At 43.8% G+C, this 26,566-nt stretch overlaps 2 protein-coding genes across 5 annotated transcripts in view; both read right to left on the bottom strand.

The window, feature by feature from the left end:
* Window positions 1-3,023, bottom strand: part of OTOP1 (otopetrin 1) — a 30,527-nt gene extending 27,504 nt beyond the window's left edge. The window contains exon 1 of the mRNA XM_044418248.1: window positions 2,573-3,023. Coding sequence (XP_044274183.1) covers window positions 2,573-3,023 — 451 coding nt within the window. The remainder of the gene's footprint in view (window positions 1-2,572) is intronic.
* A 3,734-nt stretch (window positions 3,024-6,757) lies between these two features.
* TMEM128 (transmembrane protein 128) lies at window positions 6,758-25,929 on the bottom strand. 4 transcript variants are annotated; one of them, XR_006413543.1, is made up of 6 exons: window positions 25,791-25,929; window positions 25,031-25,172; window positions 18,332-18,493; window positions 15,508-15,617; window positions 12,014-12,120; window positions 6,758-11,920 (listed from the first exon to the last, which is right to left on the bottom strand). XR_006413543.1 is itself a non-coding variant. In XM_044418276.1 (5 exons), the coding sequence occupies exons 1-4, from the start codon at window positions 25,900-25,902 to the stop codon at window positions 15,518-15,520; spliced, it is 516 nt and encodes a 171-aa protein (XP_044274211.1). In that variant the 5' UTR covers window positions 25,903-25,929; the 3' UTR covers window positions 6,758-12,120; window positions 15,508-15,517. The 4 variants fall into 4 exon arrangements, 3 of the variants coding, with proteins under 3 accessions (XP_044274211.1, XP_044274212.1, XP_044274213.1); XM_044418276.1 differs by having other exon boundaries at window positions 6,758-12,120; XM_044418277.1 differs by lacking the exon at window positions 12,014-12,120.
* Window positions 25,930-26,566: the final 637 nt, after the last annotated feature.

The raw sequence follows: 26,566 nt of genomic DNA, 5'->3' as shown, positions 1-26,566 counted from the left end.
CAGAAGCGAATGGCAGTCCCTCGAAGGGCGTGCAGGAGGCAGTCTCCACCACAAAATGGGGGCCGGGCCACGTGCTGGCATCATCTCGGGCATAGGTGGCAATGCCGGGGGGCACGCGTCTGGCGAACCCAAGACCAGGACTGCAGGCATCTCATTTGAAGATGCCCCCAGGTCCAGGGGAGCAGGGTCCCTCGCGACACTGCACTTCCTCCTCTTTGCCGGCCCCACAGTTCCAGAGGGGCCCTCTCCTGGCAATGGTGCTCAAGGTGCCGTCAGCCAGGAGGTTTTTGGCCCCGGAGGGGGTGATGGTCATGAGGGCCCACTGCCACAGGGCTTGCTGGAGGCGCGTGGCCCTCTGCCGGTGCATCTGGGTATTAAAATCCTGGAAGTGCAGGCAGGTCTCCACAAAGTGCCCTTCACCAAGGCAGAGGAGGCACTTGGAGTGCCCATGGTTGGCAGGCATTCGAGCTGCGCAGGAGTTGGCCATGTGTTTCAAAATGGACCGCGCGTGGCAAAGGGAATGGAAGAGAAGGAAGGAGGAAAGAGGAAATACCCAGAGGGGTTTTGCCAGGTGATATGGTGAGAGGGAGAGGGAGAGGGAGATGCAGCGTGGTGACACGGACAGTGCATCAGCTGTCAGCGGATCTCTTACTTGGTTTGGGCCAAGCTGCCGTCTTCTTCCATATAAGAAGATCCTCTGCTAATGACCTGCTGGGGTCATTAGCAGAGGATCTGTTCATATGCTCCGAGGAAAAAAACCTTATTAGTGGTAGTGCCATACCCCTGGATTCAGCTTCCATCTAGGGTTTATCAGGCCATGTCCTTGCAATCTTTAGGAAAAATCTGAAGATCTCCCTTGTTTTCATTGATTTTTTTCAGTCTGTGGACTGTAGGTTTTACTGATATTTGTTTTGATTTCTCTCATCACATTTACTCATTGCTTCTCTGTTGTATTTTTCATAGTTTCATATTGTTTTATCTTGTATGTGGCCCTGAAGGGGCTCCACCTTTGAATGTGGCCTAAAGTCAATTTTAAATAAAATTTTAATTGTCCATCATAAATAGAAAATTCAGCAGTTGTTCACTCTGTATAGACTATCTGTGCAAAGGAAACTTTTAGATACAAAACTATTCTGGCACTTGTTCCATCTGCAGGAAGTGATATTATGCTGCTTGCCTGCCATTGCATATCATTAAATGTATTAATTTGGAAAAGTCTGTACGCTAGTGGAAAGCAATTCACATTTATCTGTACTTCTGGTGTTCCAAAATCCAAGGTGTTTTCATTAGTACTTGGTACAAATATTCAGTCCTGAATGAAGTTTAAATGATATGCACAGAATACAAACTGAAAAAAGGGGCAGCAAGTGTGTGGCAATAGATTTTGGTTGTTGATTGAATGTTCAGGTATTGCCTGTCTGGTTGGGGAATTCTGGGAGTTGCAGGAGCATTTGGAGGTGGTGGCTAAACATTGGTAAGACTGTGCCCATTGATGTTTCTAATTCTTTTCCAAAATATTTTTAAAATGGCAGAGCCAGATATAATTCCAGATTAAAAGATAAAAATGTTGTTTAAAACAATAGATATAAAAATATAAAGAAAGTTATAAGATCTTATTTCATTTGTTTCTGCAACCCATTTCACCCGAGGCCCCACTCCTTGTTTTATTGGTGGCTTATCTGTACTTTGCATTGAAGTGAAGCAGTGAAGCCCAGTCCAGGCATTCACTGCTCCTTTGATTTCCTCTGAGCCAGATGAGCTCCCATTTTTCCAGTGGCCATTTTGCCATTCATTTCACTACATTCCCAGGAGAAAAGTGGCTGATGACTTACAGCCTGACCTGAACACATTAACTCAAAAATCAGTATCATTTTAGTCAACACTGGTGGAGACAGATTAGAAAAAATGTGTGGACTACATTATATTGCCAGGACCATCCTGTGATCAGGTAGAGCAAAATGTCCTCTCTCTCATACTTTTCCATATGTTGCTAGTTGTGTCCAAAGCCCAACAATCCATGTCCGTAAAACCCTCCTAAAATTTCAGTTTCTGCAAAAAGTTGAATCACAGTTCTGTGCAGGTATATTTTGGATACTTATATTTGCATATATTTTATGAGACCAAAAGTGGAGCCATTTGATACATAATTTGCAAAAATGGAGCAGAATCCCCACTCAACTCTGCAACTGCATAAACATGCAGCGACTGGGGCACACATGTGAGTAAACCACAGGCAGGCAAACTCTCTGTGAGGAACAACCAAGCATGCACAAAACGTTAACAGCTAAAGTGTAAAGCATCTCAAATATTCTTTCCAAAACTGCAAACGTATCATACCTAATTTAAAGCGCTCCTAATATGGCCCGTTCTGCATCCTTTGCACATACGAGTTAGCTCCACTGAGATCAGCGACGCTCAGTTCCAAGCACGCTTCGTAACGGAGAGGGCTCCGAGGCCGGGAGCCTCGCACACTGTGCGATGCAGCTGCGTCCCCGGCCCGACCCAAGGGGCCGCGAAGACGCCCCCGCGCCCGACGCGCCCGCTCCCACCCCCTCCCCGAAGAGCCACTCACACTTGAGCCAGCGCGCCCCGGCGTGCGTGTCCTTGTCCTGGATGAGCCTCTTCTGCGCGTAGCGGCGGCAGATGTACCACGCCATCCAGAGGAGCTGCAGCAGCATGAGGGTGATGAGGTACGACAGGACGGCGCTCTGGGCGATGCCCTCGGCGTGCACCGCCCAGGCGAACATCAGCAGCAGCCCGGCCAGGAAGAGGTGAAGGCCGTACTGGCTGCTTAGGATCTCGGCGTTTTTCTGAGGGTAGCCTCGGCCCGCGAGCAGAGCCAAGCGGCCGCCACTGCCGCCCCCCGTGGACTGCGCCGGCGAGGGCGGTGGCGGGCCCGCGGCTGTCCTCTCCAGCTGGCAGCCCGCCTCCGCCGCCCGCGCGCTCGGGCTTTTCTTGCCGCGGCTCCTCTTGCCCTCCAGGGTGGCTTCGGCGGGGCTGCCTGGCTTCCCTTCGTTGACCATTTTGGCGCGGCTCAGAAAGACAGTCCCGAAAAAAGGGCCCGGGGCCTGGAGGGGTGGGCGCGCGCGCACGTGTGTGCCGCGTGGCGCCCGCACCGCTCAGCACGGAGGAAACGCGTCGCACCTGTGCGGGTTCCCAGGACCAGGAAGGCTCGCGCCACGGGGACGCTGCCTCTCGGCGCGCGCCCCGTGCGCCCCGCGCTTCGCTGGCCAGCCGCGACTCCCGCTCCCCGGCTCAGAACAGCGCTGGCTGGCTGGCTGGCTGGCTGGCTGGCTGGCTGGCTGGGGGCGCTCACCCGGTGCTCAGATGCCTCCCTGCGGGCAAGCGTGGCGCCCTTTTCGTCTTGATGCAGCGGCCTCTGTTTCTTTCGCGGGGACCGCCGCTAGCGCCCCCGGACGCCTGGTTGCTTCGGCTCTCCCTTTCAAGACTGAACCGCAGGGAGCCTGGCTGCCTTTGGTGTACTTATGGAGTCGTTCTCGGGACTGGAAGGGGCCCTTCTGATGTCACTGGGTGTGCCGACTGGGTCGGATTTCAAACCCTCAGCTAAAGCCCGTTCGTCTCTGCCCAACTCGCCTGGAATAACTTGGATGAAGGAAACGCTGCGGGGCGTCCTGCCGGTGGCTGCCGATGGAAATTGCGATAAGAGTGAGGTGTGCCTGTGCGGGAGGGAGCCCTCGAGGATGCAGGATGGGGACGGGCTGCTTGGAGACGCTGGCCGATGCCTGCATGATCGCCCGCGGGTCACTCTGAAAAAGGCTTGCAGCTGGCGGGGCGGAGCGCAAGGTGTAACAGTTGGAAACAAGAAGTCTAGACCAGAGACAAATTCCACGGCGAAGCGTGCTGTCTGTGCCCCGATGAAGAACAACACTTGACTCCAGGAGTCTTCGGCTTGTGAAGGGCCAGGAGTCCACCCTATGCAAGTGATGTCATGGAGCAGAATCTCTGGAAGAAGCCGCCAGTCATGTCATGCTTTACACGCCGGAGTATGGCAGAAATCACTTAACACTGAATGGGATGGGATGCAGGAGGTGGCAGTGCTGTAAAAATGCATGTTCCTAGAGCTGTGTGCATGGGGTGGGGGGGTGCTAGGCATTATGGTTTGGAAATAGGGGCTACTTCCAGGATCCTCTTCATTCCTCATGGCTAAGAGGAGCTATACCAGATGAGACCTGCATCCTATTTGCAACAGCCAACTTTCAGAAAACTCAGAAAGAGGTACATGAAGGCAGTGCTAGTCCTCTTCTTGGATTTGTTCTGGGGGCATTCTGCCTTTGTACATTACTGGTGTGACTGCAGCTGACTGAGGGTTTTGTAAGTTGTAAACTTTTATCAGCAGGGCTTCTTCAGCTGTCAAATGGAGGACTGGAAAGGCTGGCTTGACATCCAACTTTATGGTCCAAAGAATCTTAGTTTTTAAAGTGATCAAAAAACTGGTGAGTCTGAAACAGCTTGTGATCATTGGGGAGGGCAGCTTGGTGTTCCTGCAGTGGCCCATGGGATACCTGTGGAAGGAACACAGAGGGAGAGAGGGGCCACTCTGTGGTGCATGGGGGGAGGTAGGATGGATTATCTGGAGGGGGGATGGTGGGGGAGGTGAGATGGCTTATTGTGCTTTGTGAACCCAGCTATTAGGGCACCAAACAGCAAAAGACTATCATCTCCAGATTTCCTAAGAGTCTATTTTCCTAACACCAAGAAGAAAGAATTTTGTCAAACTGTCAACAAAACCCTACTATCAGGGAAGCAAGGAAACAATCTGAGGAGCATATCATATATCAAAAGCAGGAAAGCAGCTAGAGTAACAGCTGTCTCTACTGGACCATTGGACAATAATGGATTAAAATTCTTGAGGTAGCATTAACTGATGCTGATGGAGACCTGATGCTGGAAAGTGAGGGTTTGATTGTGCTGCTGCGGGGGGAGGGCGGTGATTTCTAGATGTAGGCCTCAAGGGTTGTTTGTATAGCCCTTTTCTTTTTCCCATCATAAATGGTTCATTACAAGGGCAAATGCTACAGAAGAACCAAAGGAGAACTACACACCCTACAGGAGCTGATGCTACCTAAGGAATCTCTATCACCACAAAAAGCCATGAATATCTCTATGAAATGGTGTAGTTCCCTAGAGATATTCATTGCTTTTCTGTAGAGATAATCATATAGGGTTTATGTCAGTCCACACATTTGTATGGATGGGTTGTTTGTAACCCAGATGTTCATAACCTGGGGAGCTAGCTGTATACCTGTCCCTGAGCTTATGTATTCTGGAAGGGAGTCTGAGGAATTAAGCAGATAGTAGTGACTAGTCAAGCTATTCTCAACTTTATCAACAATCAGAAAGTCAGCAAATCACCTGGTCCAGATGGTATCCATCCTAGAAGCCTTAAAGAACTAAAGCAGGGGTCAGCAATCCATGGCTTCGGAGCTGCATGTGGCTCTTTCATCCCTCTGCTGCGGCTCCCTGTCACTCAAAATATGCATCACAACCGCCAATGTGCAACACACGCTGGCACGCAATTTATTGAGCTTTTCGACCCCCGGTAGGCCAACCATGGATAAATCGAAGAAAAGTTTCAGAAGAAAACAGAACGTTTAATGGTATGTGGGCAGATTCATTTGCCTTCACTGCTGACGAGACTGGTTTACCAGTATGCTTAATAGTGGTGAGAAATTGGCAAACAACAAAAAGTCGAATGTTGCAAGACATTTCCAGAATAAACACACAGCCTTTGCTGAAAAATATCTGGAAGGAGATGAGAGGGGAAAAAACCATTTCGGAACTGATGTGGAAGGTTGATCTGAGCAAAAATCATAATTTAAGTTTGGCTTGTTATTTCATAAATACGAGGAGGACTCAAATAGACATTGAGAATTTTATTTGAAAGTAACCTTCAACCCAGTGTTTTTTTTTTCTGAGTTCAAAATGTTTTTGTTGCATGCAGAAATAAAATTTGTTTTCTCTGTAGCAGTTGATTTCTTAAATGCAACACACTATAGTTTTTTTTATACATAGCATAAAGGTAAAAAAGGATATATGCAGTGTTATCTTCATTTTAGATGTCAAAAGGGTTTTGTGGCTTCTGGTGTTTTCTTTTCTGTGGGAAACGGGTCCAAATGGCTCTTTGAGTGTTTAAGGTTGCCGACCTCTGAACTAAAGCATGAAATTGCTGACCTTCTTACCAAAATATTTAATAGGTCTGTAAAAACAGCCCTGTACCAAGGATTGGAGAATGGCCAATGTAACACCATTTTTTAAAAGGATTCAGGGGGATTTAGGGATTTAATTTACAGGCCAATTAGTGTAACATCTGTTCAGGGTAAACTACTTGAAAGGATAAATATAGAATCAGTAAGCACACAGAAGGATGTGGCCTGACAAGAAAAAGAGCATGGCTTCCACAAGGGGAAATTTTGTCTCACTAACCTACTGGAGTTCTTTGAGAGTGTCAACAAGCACAAAGAAAGAGTGATCCAGTAGACATTGTCTACTTGGATTTCCAAAAGGCTTTTAACAAAGTCCCTTACCAAAGGCTCCTCAGCAAACTAAGCAGTTATGGAATAAAAAGGTAGGCACTCTTATGGACCACAAACTGGTTAAACAAGACAGAGGATGGCAATAAATGGCAACATCTCTCAGCGGAGAGATGTACCATATTTTTCCGTCTATAAGACGCCCCTATGTATAGGACGTCCCCCACTTTTCTTACCCAAAATTCAGAAATCAATATTTTAAACACTAAATAGAAGACATTTTTATTTAGTGATTAGGCAACATTTACATACCAGTACTATGATATTATGCTTCACACTTAGCTCTGAGCAAATCACTTTATTCAGCCTCTGTTGCATCACTGGTTTCTTCTTCATCATTTGGTTGACACAGACATTACCGCTCTCTGTCGCATCTGGGCACTGCCTACACACTCTCTGCAGCATCAGCTGAGGTCAGTTACAAAGGCTCATGATTGGAGGAAACCTATTAGCTTGTCTTGCAATCAGAAGTTTCGCTCCTGAGGCTAGTTTGCAGAGATAAGGTATCAGTTTCACAACCACAATTCTCTTCTCCCCCCTCCCCTGACCTCGGTATAAGAAGCCCCTCCATTTTTAGGTAAATATTTTGAAGAAAAAGTATCATCTTATACAAGGAAAATACGGTAACCAGTGAAGTTTTGCAATGTTGTGTATTAAGTCCAATTCTTTTCAACTTATCTGTAAATTATCTGGAATTAGGTGTAAGTAGTGAAGTAGCCAAGTTTGCTGATGACACCATACTATTTAGGATGGTCACAACCCTAAGGGACTGTGAGGAGATCCAAAGGGATCTCGGTAAGCTGGGAAAATAGGCATCAAAATGGCAAATGCAGTTTTGTATAAAGCAAATGTAAACTAATGCATGTTAGCACAAAAAATCCCAACTATATTTCGATGGGATTAGAACTAGCAGTGACTGAGCAAGAAAGGGATCTTGGGGTGGTAGTGGACAGCCCAATAAAAACCTCAGCCCTGTGTGCAGTTGCTGTGAAAAAGAAAAACTTCATGCTAGGCATAATTAAGAACAGAATAGAAAATAGAACTGCCAAGATCTTACTCCCCTTATACATTGGAATAACCGCACTTGGAATATTGTGTCCACTTCTGGTTCCCTCACCTGAACAAAGACATTATTGAATTGGAAAAAGTACTGAGAAGGGCAAGGAAAAGGATCAGCAAGCTGGAGCACCTCCCCGAGGAGGACTGGCTGCAACAACTGGGAATGTTCAGCTTTTTAAAAAAGGCAAGCAAGGAGACACATGATCAGGGTGTTTAAAATTATGCACAAGGAGGAGAAAATGGAGGGGGAAGAGATTTTTTCTTCCTTTCCCATAATACCTGAACCTGGGGTCATCCCATGAAGCTTTAGAAGAAGGCTTAGGACAGATAAAAGAAAGTTCTTCACACAAAATGTAGTTGAACTATGAAATCTGCTGCCATGGGAGGTAGTGTTGGTCACTGCCCTAGATGGCTTTAAAAGGGGATTGAACAGGTACATGGAACAAGAGACTTTCTAGGACTACTGTGATGCATCCTGCTGGAGGGATTTTGTGGCCAGCTGGTTTGCCACCATGTGTATGGAATGCTGGACTAGATGGACCCATCTGATCTAGCATAGCATTTCTTACATTCTTATGTTCTCATGTTCTTGAAGCTAATAGGTCTGAATTGCCCATTCAAGAGTAAACCACTCAAGAACACCTTGTATTAAAACAGTGATGGCTCACAGCAATAGATTATGGCTGAGAAAATCACTTTCCTTCAGCTACTAGGAGGATTAGGACTAAGCTTATAGGGAACAGGAGAAGTGGGGAAGGGAAGGCATTATTCCTGCTAATAAAGAAGTCCTAATGATTCCACCCTGAAAGCCCTAGTTCTATCATAGCACTGCTTTGAATTTTTAAAGGTATTCAAAAGACAATAAACAAGGGCAATGATAGGAACATTTAGTTAACTGACTGTAAAATGTAAAAGTACAACTTATTAGTACAAAGAGTCCCTACATGCAGATCTTCAAGAAGCAAGATTTCTTTTATACCCTGAAGAGTAGTTACCCATCATAGTGAAAACAAAAGGTAACAAACATGCAGCACTACAAGGAATCACAGCAGAGATCAGTTTCAGCTGAATCAAAATCAAAACAACAGCATTTCCACCAAATGCCTAATAGTGGTGAAGAAGCTCCCCTCAAAAGCTGCTTGTGGGAGGAAATTTCTAAGATTAGATGTCAACAAATGCTTGTGTTGCACATGGCCACCTGCCACAGGAGAACACAGAACAGCTCTTCAGGCAACAATCTAAATCAGTGAGTAGCTTCTTATGAGAGAACATAGTTCCAGAACTCTGGTTCCAGGTTGTTGAGGGCTTTAAGGTTTGAAATCAACAATCTCGTCTACGAGTCCTTAAAAGTAACACATCCTATTCCTCTGTGACTGCATGGAACATTTTAAAGTCTACTTGTCAGGAGCTGGAAGGGCTCACTCATCTTTCCATGGCAGCCACTGGAGAATTGCCAGAGATGGTGCAGCATGGCCGGGAATCTGCTTGGGAAGAACAAGGCATAGGACTCTTGTTTGTAGGAATGTGTGGGTGCATGCAGAGCTGTGCAGCATAGATTCCCAAACATTTTATTTTCAACTTTATTAGAAAATCAAACAAATTTATGATAAAAACATGGAGAATGACAGTGGATATAGCAAAGTATTTTGATATAGCAAAGTATTTTGGCATTGTAAGATAAAATACTGATTAATTTAGATACATCATAAATGATACTGGGTATCCACACTCCCCAGTCCAGAAAATGAGTGCACAGAAGCAGCTACTTTCATTAAGGATGTTTCGGGGGGGGGGGGGGGAATCTGAAATACACATATAATTGACACATTTTACCCTCTGGCTTAATAACATCTTAGTATTATCAACAGCTTTGGCTTATTAAAAGCTTAATGACCACAGCAAGTATGATCTAATTTTCTAATGAGGAAATAGTGCTTTGCTTCCCATTGCTATGGCTTATTTTTGTGCAATAATGCACCTGTTATAAGGTGTCCTATCCTATCCCTGCAAGTCATTATCGAAAAATTATATGCATTGCTCTTACTGAACTGTTCATATTAGATGGTATACTAGATAAGTAAAGCTGACCTGCAGTTACTTTTTATGAAAACTTTTCTTCTTCTATATTTTAAAGCTATCCATTTAAACTAAATAGTAGAATGACAGAGAGCATACAATGTAAGTTCTAAGTGACACATATATACACATTTGATATAACTTTTCATTGTTGCAACCTGCCCAGGGAGCTGTGTGGCTAATGGAACAGGTTAGAAATCTAATAAATGATAATAATAACTTGTCTTTAGCTATGTGGGCAAGAGTTTTTTTTAAGTTAATTAAAAACATCAGCACTGACCCTGATGCTGCAGGCCAAATAATTATACAAATATTTAAATATTCTGCATCAATTAAGTAATCATGAATTAATACCCTTAAAAATGTCCTGCCTCTCACAGTCCTGCTCAGCACTTGTAGACTCAAGATTGTGACTTATTTTTCAGAGTCAATCCATCTCATATTTGGCCTTCTACTTTTCTGGCTTTTGACTTTCATGATTGCCTTTTCTAATCAGCCTTGCCTTCTCATGATGCACCCAAAGTACAATAGCTTCACTTTTGTTTTTGTTTTTTTGCTTCCAGGAAAAGTTCTGATTTGATTTGACCTAGGATCCACCTGTTCATCTTTTTGTCAGATCCAGAATATTCACAATGCTTTGCTCCAGCATCGTGTTTCAAACACATCATGTTTCTTCTGTCCGCTTTCTTCACTATCCACTTTTCACACCCATACATAATGATCAGGAATATAATAGTTTGGATGATTTTGGCTCTGGTCTCCAGTGAAACCTGCTCAGACTTGATAATCTTTTCTAGTTCCACCCACTCCCCTGCAACTTCAATGCACACCTTAACATGGTAAGGAGGTTTAAGAGTGTCAGAGAAGCTGAGGCTGATGCTGCCAGGAGGCCAGACTAGTTACCCAGCAGGGCAACCCAAAACGTAATGGTCAAAGCAGACACACCAGATGAAAATTCAACCAGCTTCTTCAGGAGTAATGGTCACCATCAACAAAAGCGAATGGATATACCTAACAGTGACAGGGAGTGGAGAAACTCCTGAAAGGCAGCTTCAGGGGAACAGAAGTAATTGGAAGCAACACTGATGGAGGATCTTTCACAGACAGTGGCAGTTAACACTGAAGCTAACTCTGTTTAGTACTGCACAGAAGGTGGCCACGAAAAACCACTTCTGAATTTTATATCCTTGAAAACCCTATAATGAAACAATGCAAAATTCAACTAGTACCTTAACAGGGTCTAAACATGGACTGAACAGTCTTTTTGCAGTTTATTTCTCAACCTACCTGTGGCTCTTCCTTGTTCACTAATAACTGCCTAATAGGACCCAGGATAAAATGTATTAACAGGTTAACTAGATCATACAACTAGAGAATACTAAAAAAAACTACCAAATAGTAAGAACATAGGCATCAAGCTACACCTAACCACAAGTGCAATATCTGAAGCAGTCATACAGGACACTGTTCCCCAACATGGTATGCACTAGAAGTTTTGGAGGAGAAGGCTACCAGAGTCTAAGAGAGACTTGGGTCCCTTTGCTCGATTCATCCCTGGCTTATACACAGATCTCTTGCCAGGCTGTTACATGGAATTAGATGTCGGTACACCCTTCTATCTCTCTAGCCACTCCATTTAGTCTGTTCCCTCCACTCAAACAAGGAAACAGAACTTCAAAGCTCATGAGCAGAAGTAGTGGTGGGGACCAGATGAAGATACGGGAAGCATGCACAGGTCTGCCATTTTCTGTGGTGACCTAGTATTCTTTGTGTAAGGGAAATGGGAAATAAGCCCTATCATGATTTCTTGGGTTCCTCACCCAAGATAGAACTACTGTAGCATCATGCATGATTCATTATATTTATCAAAATTTTAGTGTGAAATTTTAATATTGCAATTGCTATCACAAAGATGACTGAAGCATAATCACTTTTAAAGAATGAAACACTTGTACTTTTATCCTCCTAGAGCCCATTGTCATAATTTCTCATGTCAGCACAATATTAAAAAATATGCAATTCTAGTACCATTTCAATGACTATATAAACAGAGTCCAAATGGCACCTGGATCATGTTAAAAAGAAAAAAAGTTTTAAACATAGGACAAGTTAAACAATTCAAGTTAATCTCTCTTTTAAGCACATGCTGCTTAAGATCATCTTGTACTTCTTTCTTCATGAGATGCAGCTTATCCAATTCCTCCAACATGTCCATCATAATTCTTCAAAATATGCTGATGCACAGTGAGAGGTAGATTAGAAATGATGGATTTAAATGAACTAGTTAACAAATAACAAGCATCTCATGCTATTCTTGTAAAACTTACAAATCTTGTAATAAATGGTAGAACATTCAGATGTTTTAAGTTGTCACAACAAGCAGAAGCTTGTACTGTTACAAATCCCAATTTCCTAGTTCTGTAGATGTCAATATCTATAGTTTGAGAAAAATGACAAATAATTCATAAATATATATTCCAGCTCATCATAAAAAGGAAATTAAAGCTTTTAATAATTTGAGAGTAACTATTACTTAAGCTGCAACATAAAGGCCATTTTGGATCAGAAATAATATGAGGATTCCTCTCCCCTGGCTCCTGGACAAGCAGGAGCATGAGGAAGGATGCTCAGCTCTCTGCAGAATGGATTTGACCCAGGAGCCTGAAGTCCTCCATGCTAGCTTTATGAGAACCTTGAAGAAAAATCAGTAGTACTATCTCCCATACTGAAGAAGAAGGGAAAGGCACCAAGGCTCAGAGATTTAAGACTATCTCTTAGTGAGTTCATGGCATAGGCAAGAACAAGTTCAAACTGACATCCTGATTCATAGCTCAGCCTCTTACTGCTTTACCATTTATACTGATATGAATTCATGAACTTAAGCATTGGCCAATGAGACTATATTATGCCAGTACTTTTCCATTGGTACTGCTTGCCAATACATTTTGGTACTGCTTGCCAATACATCACTTCCTCATAAGGTTTGAGCTCGAGAGCAGCCTTTCCCTCTGCAAGGGTGCAGACCCTATTGTATTGGTCCGCCCCTGGAGCCGGATGGATCCTGATGGATTCCTGGAAGCTCTGGGGGATTTTCTGGTTGACAAGGCTGGTGATCCTGTCGATGCCCTGATTGAACTGTGGAATGAGGAGATGACCAGGGCTATTGACACGATTGCTCCCAAGCATCTGCTCCCTCCTGACAGAGCCTGTTCATCTCCTTGGTATACACCTGAATTACGGGCGATAAAGCAAGTTGGGAGACGTCTAGAGCATAGGTGGAGGAGATCACGGGGTGATTCTGACCAAACACACTTAAGAGCCCACTATTGGGCCTATGCTGTGGCGGTGAGGATGGCGAAGAAGAAATTCTTCTCCGTTTCCATTGCCTCCTCACAATGCTGTCCGGCAGAGCTTTCTTGGGTGGTGCAGGGGTTGATACATCTGGGCCCGAAGAAAGATCTTGTGCCACCCTCGAAGGCCCGCTGTGACGACTTTGCCAAACATTTCAAGGCGAAAATCACTCAGATTCGCCACGAGCTTGACTCTGCTATTGAATCAGATTCTACTGGGGAGACGCCATTGACGCCGTCGAGTCCACAAGTAATGAATGAATTTCAGTTGTTGCGGCCTGATGATGTGGACAAGGTGCTTGGACAAGTACATCCTACCACTTGCTTACTAGACCCATGCCCATCTTGGCTACCTAAGAAAGCCAAGGATGAGATTGGGACCTGGATCCTGGAGGTGGTCAACGCTTCTTTAAGAGACAGCCAGGTACCTGCCCCTTTAAAGGAGGCGGTAGTCCAGCCAGTCCTAAAGAAGGCATCCCTGGATCCAGAGGTGGCCGCCAATTATAGACCGGTGGCCAACATCCCATTCCTGGGTAAGGCGCTAGAGCGGGTGGTGGCAGGACAACTCCAAGCACTCTTGGATGAAACTGATTATCTGGACCCATTTCAGTCCGGCTTCAGACCCGGGTATGGCACTGAATCTGCCTTGGTCGCCCTGTACGATGACCTGTGCAGGGAGAGAGACAGGGGGAGTGCGTCCCTGTTGGTCCTCCTGGACCTCTCAGCGGCTTTCGATACCATCGACCATGGTATCCGTCTGAATAGGCTAGCAGGATTGGGAGTTGGAGGCACCGCGTGGCGGTGGTTCCGCTCCTATCTCAATGGCCGATTTCAGAAAGTGGTGCTGGGGGACTATGGCTCTTATGCCATGGAGTTCCGCAGGGGTCCATTTTGTCCCCTTTGCTATTTAACATCTACATGAAACCGCTGGGAGAGGTCATCAGGAGGTGCGGGCTTCGGAATCATCAGTATGCTGATGATACCCAGCTCTACCTCTCGTTTTCCACCAATCCAGGTGAGGCAGTGGCTGTGCTGAACCGGTGCCTGGCCGAGGTAATGGGCTGGATGAGGGCCAATAAACTGAAGCTCAATCCAGACAAGATGGAGGTCCTGTTGGTGGGTGGCTCGGGCCTCGGGATGGGGGCCTTGTCCTAAATGGGGTTGCACTCCCTCTGAGGGACAGCGTTCGCAGCTTAGGAGTGCTCCACGACCCTGAGCTGTCTCTAGAAGCTCAGGTGACAGCGGTGGCGAGGAGCGCCTTCCTTCAGCTTCGGCTGATACATCAGCTGCATCCCTTCCTGGAGAATGACTGCCTGGTAACAGTGACACACGCGCTGGTAACTTCCCAATTAGATTTCTGCAACGTGCTCTACGTGGGGCTACTCTTGAAGACGGTCCGGATACTTCAATTGGTGCAGAATAGAGCTGCCAGGTTGCTGACAGGGACTGGGCGTTGTTCTCATATAACCCCAGTTCTCCATCAGCTCCACTGGCTCCAGACTGAAGTCTGGGCCCAATTCAAGGTGTTGGTTATCACCTATAAAGCCCTCAATGGCTTGGGACCTGGATATCTAAAGGAACACTGGCGCCCATATATGCCCTCCTGCCCCTTGAGATCAGCAACGGATGCCCTCCTCCAGGAACCCTCTGTGAATGATATTAGGAGGGTGAGTACCCGGAGGAGGGCTTTCTCTGTGGTGGCACCCCATCTATGGAATGCGCTCCCCAGAGAGGTCCGCCTAGCGCTGTCGTTATTTGTTTTTCGGCGCCAGGCTAAGACCTTTTTATTTAAAACTTATTTTAATTGTTAAATTATTGAATTAATTAGGATTTTAAAACTTTTAGCCGAGAATGCACCGGGGGTTTTTAAATGTTTTTTTAATTGTTATATTATTATTATTATTATTATGTATGTTTTTACGTATTCTTTGTGAGCCGCCCCGAGGCTTTGTTGCGATGGGGGCAGCATAGAAATGTTTTAAATAAATAAATAAATTTTCAAAGTGCTGACATTAATATTCAAATTCCAAACTACTTGGATCCAGTTTACCTGAAGGCCTGCCTTTTTCCATATACCAGCTTGGCCCTTAAGATTGTCCTCAGTGGTCCCTCTCCAGGAGCCACCATCAAAGGAACTTGAGGCGGGTGGTACAAAAAAGAGGGCCTTTTCTGTTATGGCATCCCTGTTGAGGAATAAACTTTCCAGAGAGGAATGCCTGGCACTTTCATGCACCAGATAAAGACTGTATTTTCCCAGGCTATTTGAGGGCACAATCCTATGGAAATGAGCATGAACCCCTGAACTTTGTTTCAAATCTGTAACTATATTTTAAATCTATGTAAAATATGTGGCTTTAAATTTTAATATTGCATATTTTGTTTTTACATTGCACTTTATAATTGTTATGAACCACCCAGACAGCTTCAGATATTGGGTAACAGAGCAAAGTAATAATAAATAGGTGTCTTACCATAAAAGATTTAGCCAAGGAGTGACACAAGCATCATGATGCCCATGAACTGAATGAAAAGCACCAGAGGTGTAAGAAAAGACCATATGGGCCATAAGGAAATGTTAAAACTAGGAACAAGAAAAAACAAAACAAAAAAGATCAATTTCAATTTATGCCAGTAATTCTAACTATAGCATATACTATATTTATCTTTAAAGAGATTATTATTTAGATGGTAGAATCTAAAATATTAATCCAGTTGTCACTGAAAAGTTGCAACAATGGTGGGCAACTTGTAGGCCAAAAGATTGGGAGGGCTAAAACTGCCTTCATCTCTCAATCAACTATGCTGGGTAAGGCTTATGGAAGGCCAAAGCATCTTGGGGTCCACAAGTAGTCCACCTTTGAGTTACAGTAACACCTCACCATTCTTATTTAGACTTTTAACATTTGTTTCCATCCTGAGTGACACAAATCTATTTGTGTGCTACATTTTATAATGTTACATTTTATAAGTGATGAGCACATTCTAGATGGTTAAATAAGGAAAAGAACTCTTTAGCAGTGCTCAGGATAGAAGCAAGACCACAAAAGCAGATCAGCATGGAGAACTCCCCCACTGTACTCCTATACTTCATGAAAGCCAGTAAGATATACTGTCCCAGCCAGGACAGAGCACGTAAAGGCAAAGAGTACAGTTACCAGTTCAGTCAACATCCAGGTTGTACAACACTCTCTCTTCTATGGTCTTTGTTCTCAATGTTAACCCTAGCATAGAGTTTGGTAGGATGGGACATACTTTTTCCTTGCATTGATAATTATTGGGCTTTCTATCTTATTTGCAGTAATGAAGAGGAGGAACTTTATATGGCATCTATTAGTTTGGTTGCTGTCATCAGTTTTGCTTCCTAGCAAATGGAGATTCCACATAGGTGAAGAGTACTCTTTGAGGAAACCTCCTTAAGAGGTACTTGAAATAAATATGCTGAAGCAATCACAACTTAATAAAGGAAAACACAAACCCAGGGACTGAATGGGGACCACAGTCATGACTGGTTCAATTTTGTCTCATCTTTTTCAACGGGGTGGTTAAACTAGATTTTAACAGATTGTTTTTTTTTTAAATGACTTTTTTAATTTCTTAAAACTAAATCAGTTTTTATCAAAGACAGAATTTTGGAGAAGTATGAGGTACAGTGCCCAATCACTCTCGCTTGGCTCCTACCATCTTCAAGAGTGACTTCAAGTAACAGGGCTCAGCAGAAAGAAAAGGATTAGCATTATGTTCAACACATCTCTCTCCTGTTCTCATGCAAGCAAGAAACTGTAGCCAATTCCAAGAGTCTAGGTGGGTTGGAACATGACAAATCAGGAGTCCCACTTCAGATGGAACACCAAAGCTTTTCCTCCTGGCAAGTTACTGGGTAATAAAGCAATGCCCACTAACAGAAGAAGGTAAGTGGGACTGACTGGCCTGGACAACAAAATGCCACTATTCCTCAGAATTTGTCATATCATTATGTGAAAAAGTAGTCAGAGTTACCCACTGTTTTTCTATGTAAATAAAGTGCCAACAGGTCATATATTGCATTAGTATTATGCACCAGGGACTGGCAAATAATCATAGGAACTGGAATCCAGCCCCCGGATCTAAGAAATTCTATCCTTAGACCATCACCATTCATCACCAGTACTACAAGCTTATATACACTCCTGCAGGCATAAGCCTTTGTGAGCCGCCCCGAGGCTTTGTTGCGATGGGGGCGGCATAGAAATGTTTTAAATAAATAAATAAGCAAGCAAGCAAGCCATAGCAGAGGCTGGTGACTCCAATGTCCAAGGAGTTGCATATCCATGGCTGGCAGCAGCCTGAAGATGTATCCTTCATGCTAAACCTATTTTGGGGAAGGATTCAACACCCTGGATAGCTTTTTTAATGTTCAGACCTAAACCCAGAATGAATACACTCCCCCACTGTCACTAGAGCCATCAGTCTCTATGACAGACATTGCTCTGAGGAGACCTGTGCAAGACTGTGCTGCTCCAGGATGACCTACTGTGCCCATGCTAATGATTCTGTATGAGCAGAAATCAGCTCTTCCAACCACTGAAATCATGTGTACCAGCCAGAAGATCCTCTCCAGATGACTGAAAAGTCCTCCTGAACAGTGGCAGGATGTTTATATGGGGCTGCAACATGAGGAGGGAAATCAACCCAAATCAGATCTTGTTCCAGCAGGAATAGAAACACAGAAAAAGACCAAGTCAGAAGGGGTCTCCTGGGCCATCTAGTCTGACCCCTGGCTCTAGGTGGCTCCACTCACGACATGCCTACCATGTGCATGTCTAGCCTATGTTTGTACACCTTCAGCAATGGGGCCTCAGCCACCTCCCATGGAAGCCCATTCCATACCCTAGGGGTCCTAACTGTCAGGAAGTACTTCCAGGCATCCAAATTGAACCTTGGTTCCTTGAGCTAAATAAATATGGAGAGGGATCCAGATTGAGTCAAGTTTCAGTCCCACTGAAAACAGTGTAACTTATTAGGTCAGTTATGAATCCATGAAACGCCTGCTCCTCACTCCAGCTGGTATCTTGCTGTAGTTGAGCTGGCATGTTTTCAAATGAACAAATCAATAGTACATGTAGTCCCCTTATCATTCAGGCTTCACATTGAAATAACTAATGCCTTAGTTACTAATATGACATGGAATAAAACAGAGTTAACTTTTATACTTCTAACTAAAGGGACCCAACCAAAAATCTAATTAGTTAAATAAGTTTTTAGAATCAATGCAAATCCCCAAAGGTAACATAATTCACAGACTAGCAACAAACTTACCAAACAGCTGCAGCAATAAAACTAGCAGTTGTGACAGGTATCAGGGCAGGGTAGCAGGCATCATAGTCCTTGATTCCATGATACCATTCAAGATATATTATGCAATAAAAGGCCACAGATAAACTGACAATCAATAAACAACAGCCAAGTACAAACCACCAGCTGCAAGAGAAAATAGTGAATTAGTAACAGTAAATTCAAATATCTATGATTTTCAGATTAACAAAAGTACATCAGATTGGGGAAGGATCTATTTGCTCAATTAAGCAATTCTGCAAGGTAGCATTGTTTTTGTATTGACACAAAAAGCCTGTCCATCTTCTGACACTGGTGTCAAGGTTATGTGATAGTTCTGATTCTAACCAGTTTCCTATTTGAAGAGGTCTGCACTTTACACGTGTGGCTGTCTTAGACACAGACCTTAACTGACAGGGTTGAGAGCTTGCTGAAAGTTGTAGTATGACAGGAGAAGTAGAAAACAAGAAATGGAAAGGAATGAGTACTACCTAGGCCTAGATAGAGTGCAGCAATTGTAAAAATTTTAGTTCTATGAATAAACCAGGTTGAAACCTGTACTTCAGTTGCCTGACTCAAAACATATATGAAGAAAAATTCTTTTGAAGCTCTAGTTTTCTATTATGCAGAACAGTTCTTCAATAAGGATTCAAGGTTCACCTCAGGAATATGTGCAACAGAACTTTTAGTGAAGAAGCACCCACCCTCTGGAAAGCTCTATCAACTGACATAAAGCAGGCCTCCACAGTCCTGGAGTTCAGGTGTCTTCCTAAAATTCATCTTTATAAAAGCTTTCTCTGAAAGCTCAGCCAGCATGGTTTGTAGCACACAGAAGAGTATGCAGTTTTATTACTGATTAATTTTGTGTTGTTTATGCCATTATATTTATTGCTGTTTTATCTCATGTTATCTGTATTCACTGCTTTGATGCTTTTGTAGAAAGCAAGATATAAATTCGAATACATAAAAATAAATACATGAATAAGATGCATATTCCTCGAATCCACATAGAGATTCCCATCCCCAGCAATGATCAGAAACTTTCCCTTATGAGGACAGATCTAACACAGATTCTTACTCTACAGGGAGAGTTTAGTTTCCCTACCTCCTCTAAAATTAGATCACTGGAGCAAAACAGCACACACTTCAGATCTGAAGAACAGTTAACATGGAGGAGAAAGCAGGTAAGGCAAGATGGCGAGGTCAATCATCTCACATGATTCTGGTTCCGGACTCCTAGCCGAAGAGATCAGAAGAAACTGCACCAGCTGGTCTAGGGACTCTGGGATATGAACAGCCAAGCTCCAGGGAGTGAATGATCAGAGTGAGTGAACAGTGAGAGCTAACAGGAGTTTGGCAGGGGAGGTCCCTAACCTTTTTTCTTTTAACCCCTTCGTTCCTCCTCCCGTTTTCTTCCTTGTAACACACTCCCATTTGCTGGTAATGGGACGGTTTTGCTAATCTTCAGAGAAGACAGGAGAAAGCACTGGTTGTCACAGCAGGCCCAGCAAGAAAGAATCAAAAAGGTAGCAGAAAAGATGGATCAATAAGACCGCCCCCCAGTGATGATGACCTGCAATGTTTGTTTTTGCCTGAGGTCAATATGACCTACATGTGCAACAACTGCAAGCTAGTAGCCTTGTTAGAAGAAAAGGTGAGAGTGCTAAAGTGTGTCCACCCTCAAGGTAATACAAGAAGATGAACAGTTTTTAGACAGAGTAGTGGAACGGTAATTGTTATGAGTAGTAGAGAAGCTAGAAGTGCACACAAGCTGAATCAGAAGAGGAAAATCCTGAAGGAAGGGAAATCAGGACAAAACTCCATGGAAAAGGGTAACAGTTACAGAAGAACTAAAGACCTTCTGCACTGGTGGAAGCAGTGGAACTCTCAGACTGCATTCAGTTACTTGAGGATGAGACTGGAGGGCAGCCTGCCATGGAAGAACTACAAGTCATCCCATGCAGCAGTGAGTGAGAGGCTAAAGGTCAACCAATTATACCAAAGCTTGCAAGAACAAGGGTGCTAGTTGTGGGAGATTCTTCATCAGGTATGCTGTCTTCCTGGAGAACAGATTAGTGATATAGCTGAAAGATTTCCAAGACTCATACAGCTCACTGACATTTGTCACTTCCTTCTTATACACGTGGAAATAAATGACCCTGCCAAGTGGAGTTTTGAAAAAATTACATTAGACTTTGAAACTTTAGGGAGGAAAGTCAAGAACTTTGGGGTCCATATAGTTTTCTCTTTGATCCTTCAAATACTTGGAAGAGAAATTGACAAGGAAATAAAAATTATCCAAGTATAAAGCATGTGGTCTTCGATGTCCATATACTAATATCTTAAGTACAGGAAACAAACAGCATGAACTTAATACAGGAGAGTGAAAATGACCAAATAGGTATAACTGAAATGTGGTAGGAAAACTCCCATGACTGGAATTCAGCAACTGAAGGATACACCCTGTCCAAGAATAGAAGGAATGGAACGGGAGGCAGAGTTGCACTAAATGTTAAAGATACATATATCTACACAGAAATGCAGGAGGCTGCACTCTCATCAAGAGCATGTGGATTAATATAAATGGAGCAAGGAATAAAAGGAATTCAGTGGCTGGAGTCTATTATCAACCACCCACTCAAGGAGAAGACAAGGATGAAACTTTTGAAAAGTAAACTGGCAGTGTTTCAAGGGGGCTTGATGTCATTGTTATGAGGAACTTCAATTACCCCAGTATCTGTTGGGTGACAAATTCTGTCAAGCATGGCCCCTCCAAGAGATTCCTTACATGTGCTGCTGGTAACTTCCTCCAACAGGAAGTGGAGGAAGGAACCAGAGGAATGGCTATCCTTGACTTGGAAGGATAACAGGGAAGGGAAGACCTAGCGGACAAAGTGGCAGTTACAGAAGCTGTCAGGGAAAGTGACCATGCCATAAATGAATTCCTACTCTCAAAGGAAGCAGAAGCCAAATGGAGCCAAACATGTACCTAAGATTTTAGGAAAGTCAATTTTAATAAACTCAGAAGAATGATAAGTGAAGTCCTATGGCAAGCGACTCTAATGAGAAAAGGAATACAAGATAGGTGGTATTTTTTTAAAAAAGGAAAATTTCTTTAAACACAAAAAAACACAAACAATTCCAACAAGGAAAACGGGTAGAAGACAAGAGAAGACGCACCTGTGGCTTCACAAAGAGCTTAGAGGGTTATCTGGAAACAAAAGACATGTATAGGAAGTGAAAGAAAGGTCAGGCTACAAAGGAATACAGGCAGGTAGCATGGAATTACAGAGATGGCATCCAGAAGGCTAAAGATAGGAATGAATGAGGGATGCCAAAAGCAACAAAAAAGCTTTCTTCAGCTAAGCTCAAAGTAAAGGACAGAGGAAAGAAATGGGGGTTCAACTATTCAATGTGGATGGCAAAATAGTGACAGATGCCAAATAAAGGGGAGAAGTGCTCAGTTCCTACTTTGGCTCAGTCTCCTCCCAGATGTATAACCTTCCAGTGAAAGGGATGGTCCAGGGACTGAAAACAAAGCTTTGTGAGGAGAGATTGAAAGAACTGGGCGTGTTTAGTTTTGATAAGAGAAAACTGAGGGGAGATATGATAGTATCATACAAGTACTTGAATGGCTGTCACAAAAAGGAAGGACAAGATCTCTTCTTGATCATCCCACAGTGCAGGACATGGAATAACGGGCTCCAGTTACAGAAAGCCAGATTCCAGCTAGATATCAGGAAAAATTTCCTGACGGTTAGAGCAGTATGACAACAGAACCAATTACCCTGGGATGTCGTGGGTTCTCCCATACAAGAGGCATTTAAGACGCAACTGGACAGCCATCTGAAAGGGATGGTTTAACTTGATGTTCTGCACTGAGCAGGAAGTTGCCCTCTAGCTCCTTCCAACTCTACTATTCTGTGACTCTATAACATGACACAACAAAATACACTTTGAAACTAAGTGTGACAATAATGGCATCAGGTTACACTTCAAATGGCTGCACTACAGTTGCATTAGAAGCTACAATCAGTGCTACACCTCAAGAGTAAAAACTAGACAACACTGAGTATGAAAGAACCCTGAGTCTGAATTAGGAGGAAATATAAAGCTGTGTGAAAACTTCTCCTGGTGTTTATTGCAACAGTACAATCTGCACATATTGACAGAACTGAAATAGTAAAGGTGACAAACCTCTTTCTGCTAAAGTTACAGATGTTTCAAACACGAAGCTTGGCAAAATATAGTAAGGGCTACGTTCAGACCCATTCTAAGGACACCTGAGAAGCCTACCCTCCTACCCTCATCCACCACCACTTCTTGTGGTGTTTTTCTGCTGGTCTTCTGAAGGCAACAGTGATGCAGTTCTCATTTCAGTTGCTACTACAGCTGGCACCCATGACCTCATTTCACCTACCTCTGGTACTACTACAGGGAAGGTGAGATATGCATACACAGTGAGGATTATGTGCTTCTTTCAGTCTCTCTTTTTCACCTGTACCTGTTTCATATTGCATTCAGTGTGAAAGTGGCCATATTTACAAGCAAGCAATAAACCAGGTTGCTCTATGGTTTTATTGTCTATAACCTGCTTAGAGGGCCCTTGAGCCAATGTAGTGGGAAATAAGTCTATAATAAATAATACTTAAATAAGGGGAACCTACACCCACGGAGTGGTGTCCCCTCTCTACATTTGCCTCTCACATTGGTAAAGAAGAGAAGGTAGGGCTGTAGTAGCAGAAGCACAGCCAGAAGCAATGGCCCTGCTCTCCCTTTTAGGAGATATTATGTGGAGAGATGTCTAATTAAAGTCATTGTCTCAATCCAGGTAAGATGGAGGTTCTGATTGTGGGTGATTCGAGCTCCTGGGTAGGTGACTTGGGCCTTGCCCTGGATGGGGTTGCACTCCCTCTAAAGGACAGGGTCCGCAGCTTGGGAGTGCTCCTCGACCCAGAGCTGTCCTTCGAAGCTCAAGTAACAGCGGTAGCAAAGAGCGCTTTCCTTCAGCTTCAGCTAATCTATCAGCTGCATCCCTACCTGGAGGAAGATTGCCTAGCAACAGTAACACACGCATTGGTTACTTCCTGGTTGGACTTCTGTAACGTGCTTTACATGGGGCCGGTTATTACCTATAAAGCCCTAAATGGCTTGGGACCAGGATACCTAAAGGAACTCCTTCTTCCCTATTTGCCCTCCTGCCCCCTGAGATAGGCAGCAGAAGCCCTCCTCTGGAAACCCTCTGTGAAAGATATTAGGAGACAGAGTACCTGGAGGAGGACCTTCTCTGCGGTGGCACCCCGTCTATGGAATGCACTCCCCAAAGAGGTCTGCCTGGCGCCATCATTATATGTTTTTCGGCACCAGGTTAAGACCTTTTTATTTAATCAATATTTTAACAAGTTTTAATATTGAACTTTATTACCATATTTTAATTGCAGCCAGAGTGGGTCATTAATTTATTTATGTTATACTTTTATGTACAGGTACTTTATTTGTGTAAGCCATCCTGAGGCTCTCGCAAAGGACGGCATACAAATATAGATCGATAGATAGATAGATAGATAGATAGATAGATAGAACAGCATACGCATGATTACTTTATTAAGAAAAAATGTTGTATTTGCATTCTGGAACACTGTATGGCTTTACATTTCTCCAATATTTTGCCAGCTTAAGAGCTTCAACTGACAACCATTATACTAGATTCTCCTTCCCAAACAACTCAAATACGATTCAGAACAAATAAAACACTCCCCCCTCAAAAATTGTTCACGTGCTTCTTTACCAATTGCTTTCTAGATCAATGCTTCAAATCATCACAACTAGTTCAACACAACTGGTTTAAGGATTGCATCCATAACTTCTATTTCCACAAATGGTAACAAAATTAATAAGCCATTGTCAGATAACCAGAACGGGAGTATTTTTGCCATATCTGTTACAAAATATTCTGAGTATTATAAAATATCTTTGTAATATTGATACACTGGTACCTTGGCTCACAAACTTAATCTGTTCCAGGACTCTGGTTGTGACCCAAATTGGTCATGAGCCAAGTCAAATTTCCCCATAAGGTTCAATGGAAATAAGGTTAATCCATTCTGTAACCACTTTTTTAATCAGAAAAATTTGAAGCAAGTGACAAAGAAGAAACAAAGATCACAGCCGTCTCCCCGCTCACCCTGAGCATGACCGCGATCGCGCCATCATCCCTGCATGAGTGTGATCGCAGCCATAGACGGGCGCAGGCATGCTCGGGGGGGAGGGGGAGAGACAGGCACAATCCTGCTGCGGGGGAGATGTCTGAAATCAATTGTGCTCATGCAGGAAAGACGGGCGCGATCACGGGTGCACTTGTGCAGGAAAGACAGACGCAATCTTGGCCATCTCCCCTCCAGCATGACCTCCCCACCCCACCCCCAAGCACATGATCGCGTCTGTTCTCAGCGATTGTGGCCATCTCCCCCGGGGGGGGGGGGGAGATGGTCACGATTGTGGTCGCCACCCAATGCGGAGTTTTGACCTGAGTCAAAAATTTTATGACATTTTTGTTCACAACCTGATTTGGTCATGAACTGAGGTGTTCATGAGCCGAGGTACCACTGCATAGGGTAAAATTTACAAATATTTTGTTCAAATGAAGTTCATATAAGTTGTGCTTTTAAAGAAACCCACCCTTACCTTTCTTTTTGAATAAGCTCTTTAATAGTTTTAAAAAATTCAACATAATATGTAGTAGCTATTGATGCCAATATCCAGAATGCAGAATGAATGTTGAGTCTGGGAAGAGGCTTTTCTTTCTTTTCTATGCCTGTAGAGTCAGCTGAAAATAAAGTATTATTCTATATAAGTAATTAAGAGAAAGCATGGACCAAAAAAATCATGATACTGAGCATAACACTAAACAAGTAACACAAAGCACATCTCTCTTCTAATAATTTCTGTGCAATATTTAAGGCAGTCAGAATATATTTGCCTAGGCCACATTTTTGAGAATCCAGCCACCAGAGCATTTAATAGTATTCTATATGTTCATTGTGCCGAGTGTCTTGTGATCCATCCCAGACATAAACATTTCAAAATTCATTATCACTATTACTGCACTTCAGCAAGCAAGCAGCTTTCTAATTTAGCCTTCGTTATGAGCCTCCACAAAGAATGTGTACACCAAAGAGGAGCGTCCTTGGCTACGAACCATGACTATTAAATCCGTTTTCTAAATCCGCTTTTTCTGGACCTTTACAATTCTACATCTACTTAGGAGTAAGCCGCATTAGCCGCAGTGGCTTCTGAGTAGACAACACTGGCGATCAGAACTTCTGACTTGGCTACCAAGGCCACAGAAGGGACACAGGCGCCCCGCCCCCCGGGGTGATCCGGAAGGGCCGAAGGGTGTAGCCTCCTCCGGCTGCACACCGACGGCTCAGGGCGAAGCACCTACCCGCCTGCTGCGCTCCGCGAGGCTCCGGCCCCGAACTGGCGGAATGTCTCCTGAAGCGCAGCGGCGGGTGCAGAGAATCCTCCTCGGTCGCACCCCGCTCTCCTTCCACCATCTTGGCAAGTCCAAGCCAAGGAAGCAGCGGAAGTGACGCACCCCAAACCGGAAGCGAGTGGGAGCGTTTCGTGACCCGTCGCCGTGGCCTTAGGGCGGTGGTTCTGCTGGTCGGAGTTTTCCGGATTTTTCAGCAAGCCTGACGCAGAACTGTATCTTTCAGTCATCAATCTCCCTCTACATGCTTGGTCAATTGGTACGATTCTACTCAGTCCTCACAATCAAGAGTTATCCCCCTTTAGAACTCTTTCTTTGATTACCAATAAATGTGCATTTGCTGCCTCGCTTGTATTTCATGGCTTTTTGACCTATTGTTTAGATTCCTTCCCCGTATGTGTGTGTAATACATGCTGAAGTAAGGAGTGCACTTCATGGCTCTGACAGTGGACAGTGGTCCACAAACGACAGTGCTGCTGTAAAACTTAAAATTCTGAGGTGCTACAGAACTCTTGCCTGAAAGAACATAAATTTAAACATAAGATACACAGAATGGGTGTTGACAAGTTGTAATTTGCAGTGAGTTTTGATGCATGCACTAGTGTCTAGGAAATACTGTACACAGTTCTCTGTGACTCAGGAAATTATTGATGAAAGCTAATGGCAGCATTCTTCATACAGTTCAAGTGAATTCACCAAACACCTGGGTTTTCCCTCCTCCACAATTA

Source organism: Varanus komodoensis, unplaced genomic scaffold (assembly GCF_004798865.1).
Source record: "Varanus komodoensis strain SLA01 unplaced genomic scaffold, ASM479886v1 scaffold9, whole genome shotgun sequence".
NCBI lineage: Eukaryota > Metazoa > Chordata > Lepidosauria > Squamata > Varanidae > Varanus > Varanus komodoensis.
The sequence above is the reverse complement of the archived record's forward strand: the minus strand, read 5'-3'. Positions and strand labels throughout refer to the sequence as shown.

Bases quoted from the DNA above. Each gene is read 5' to 3' on its own strand.
- TMEM128 (XM_044418276.1), bottom strand. From the start codon at position 25,902: ATGGTGGAAGGAGAGCGGGGTGCGACCGAGGAGGATTCTCTGCACCCG. The intron at 25,173-25,790 runs GTAGGTGCTTCG...CTTTATTTTCAG, and splicing joins TCGCGGAGCGCAGCAGGCGG to CTGACTCTACAGGCATAGAA. The intron at 15,618-18,331 runs GTAAGTTTGTTG...TCTTGTTCCTAG, and splicing joins TTTATTGCTGCAGCTGTTTG to TTTTAACATTTCCTTATGGC.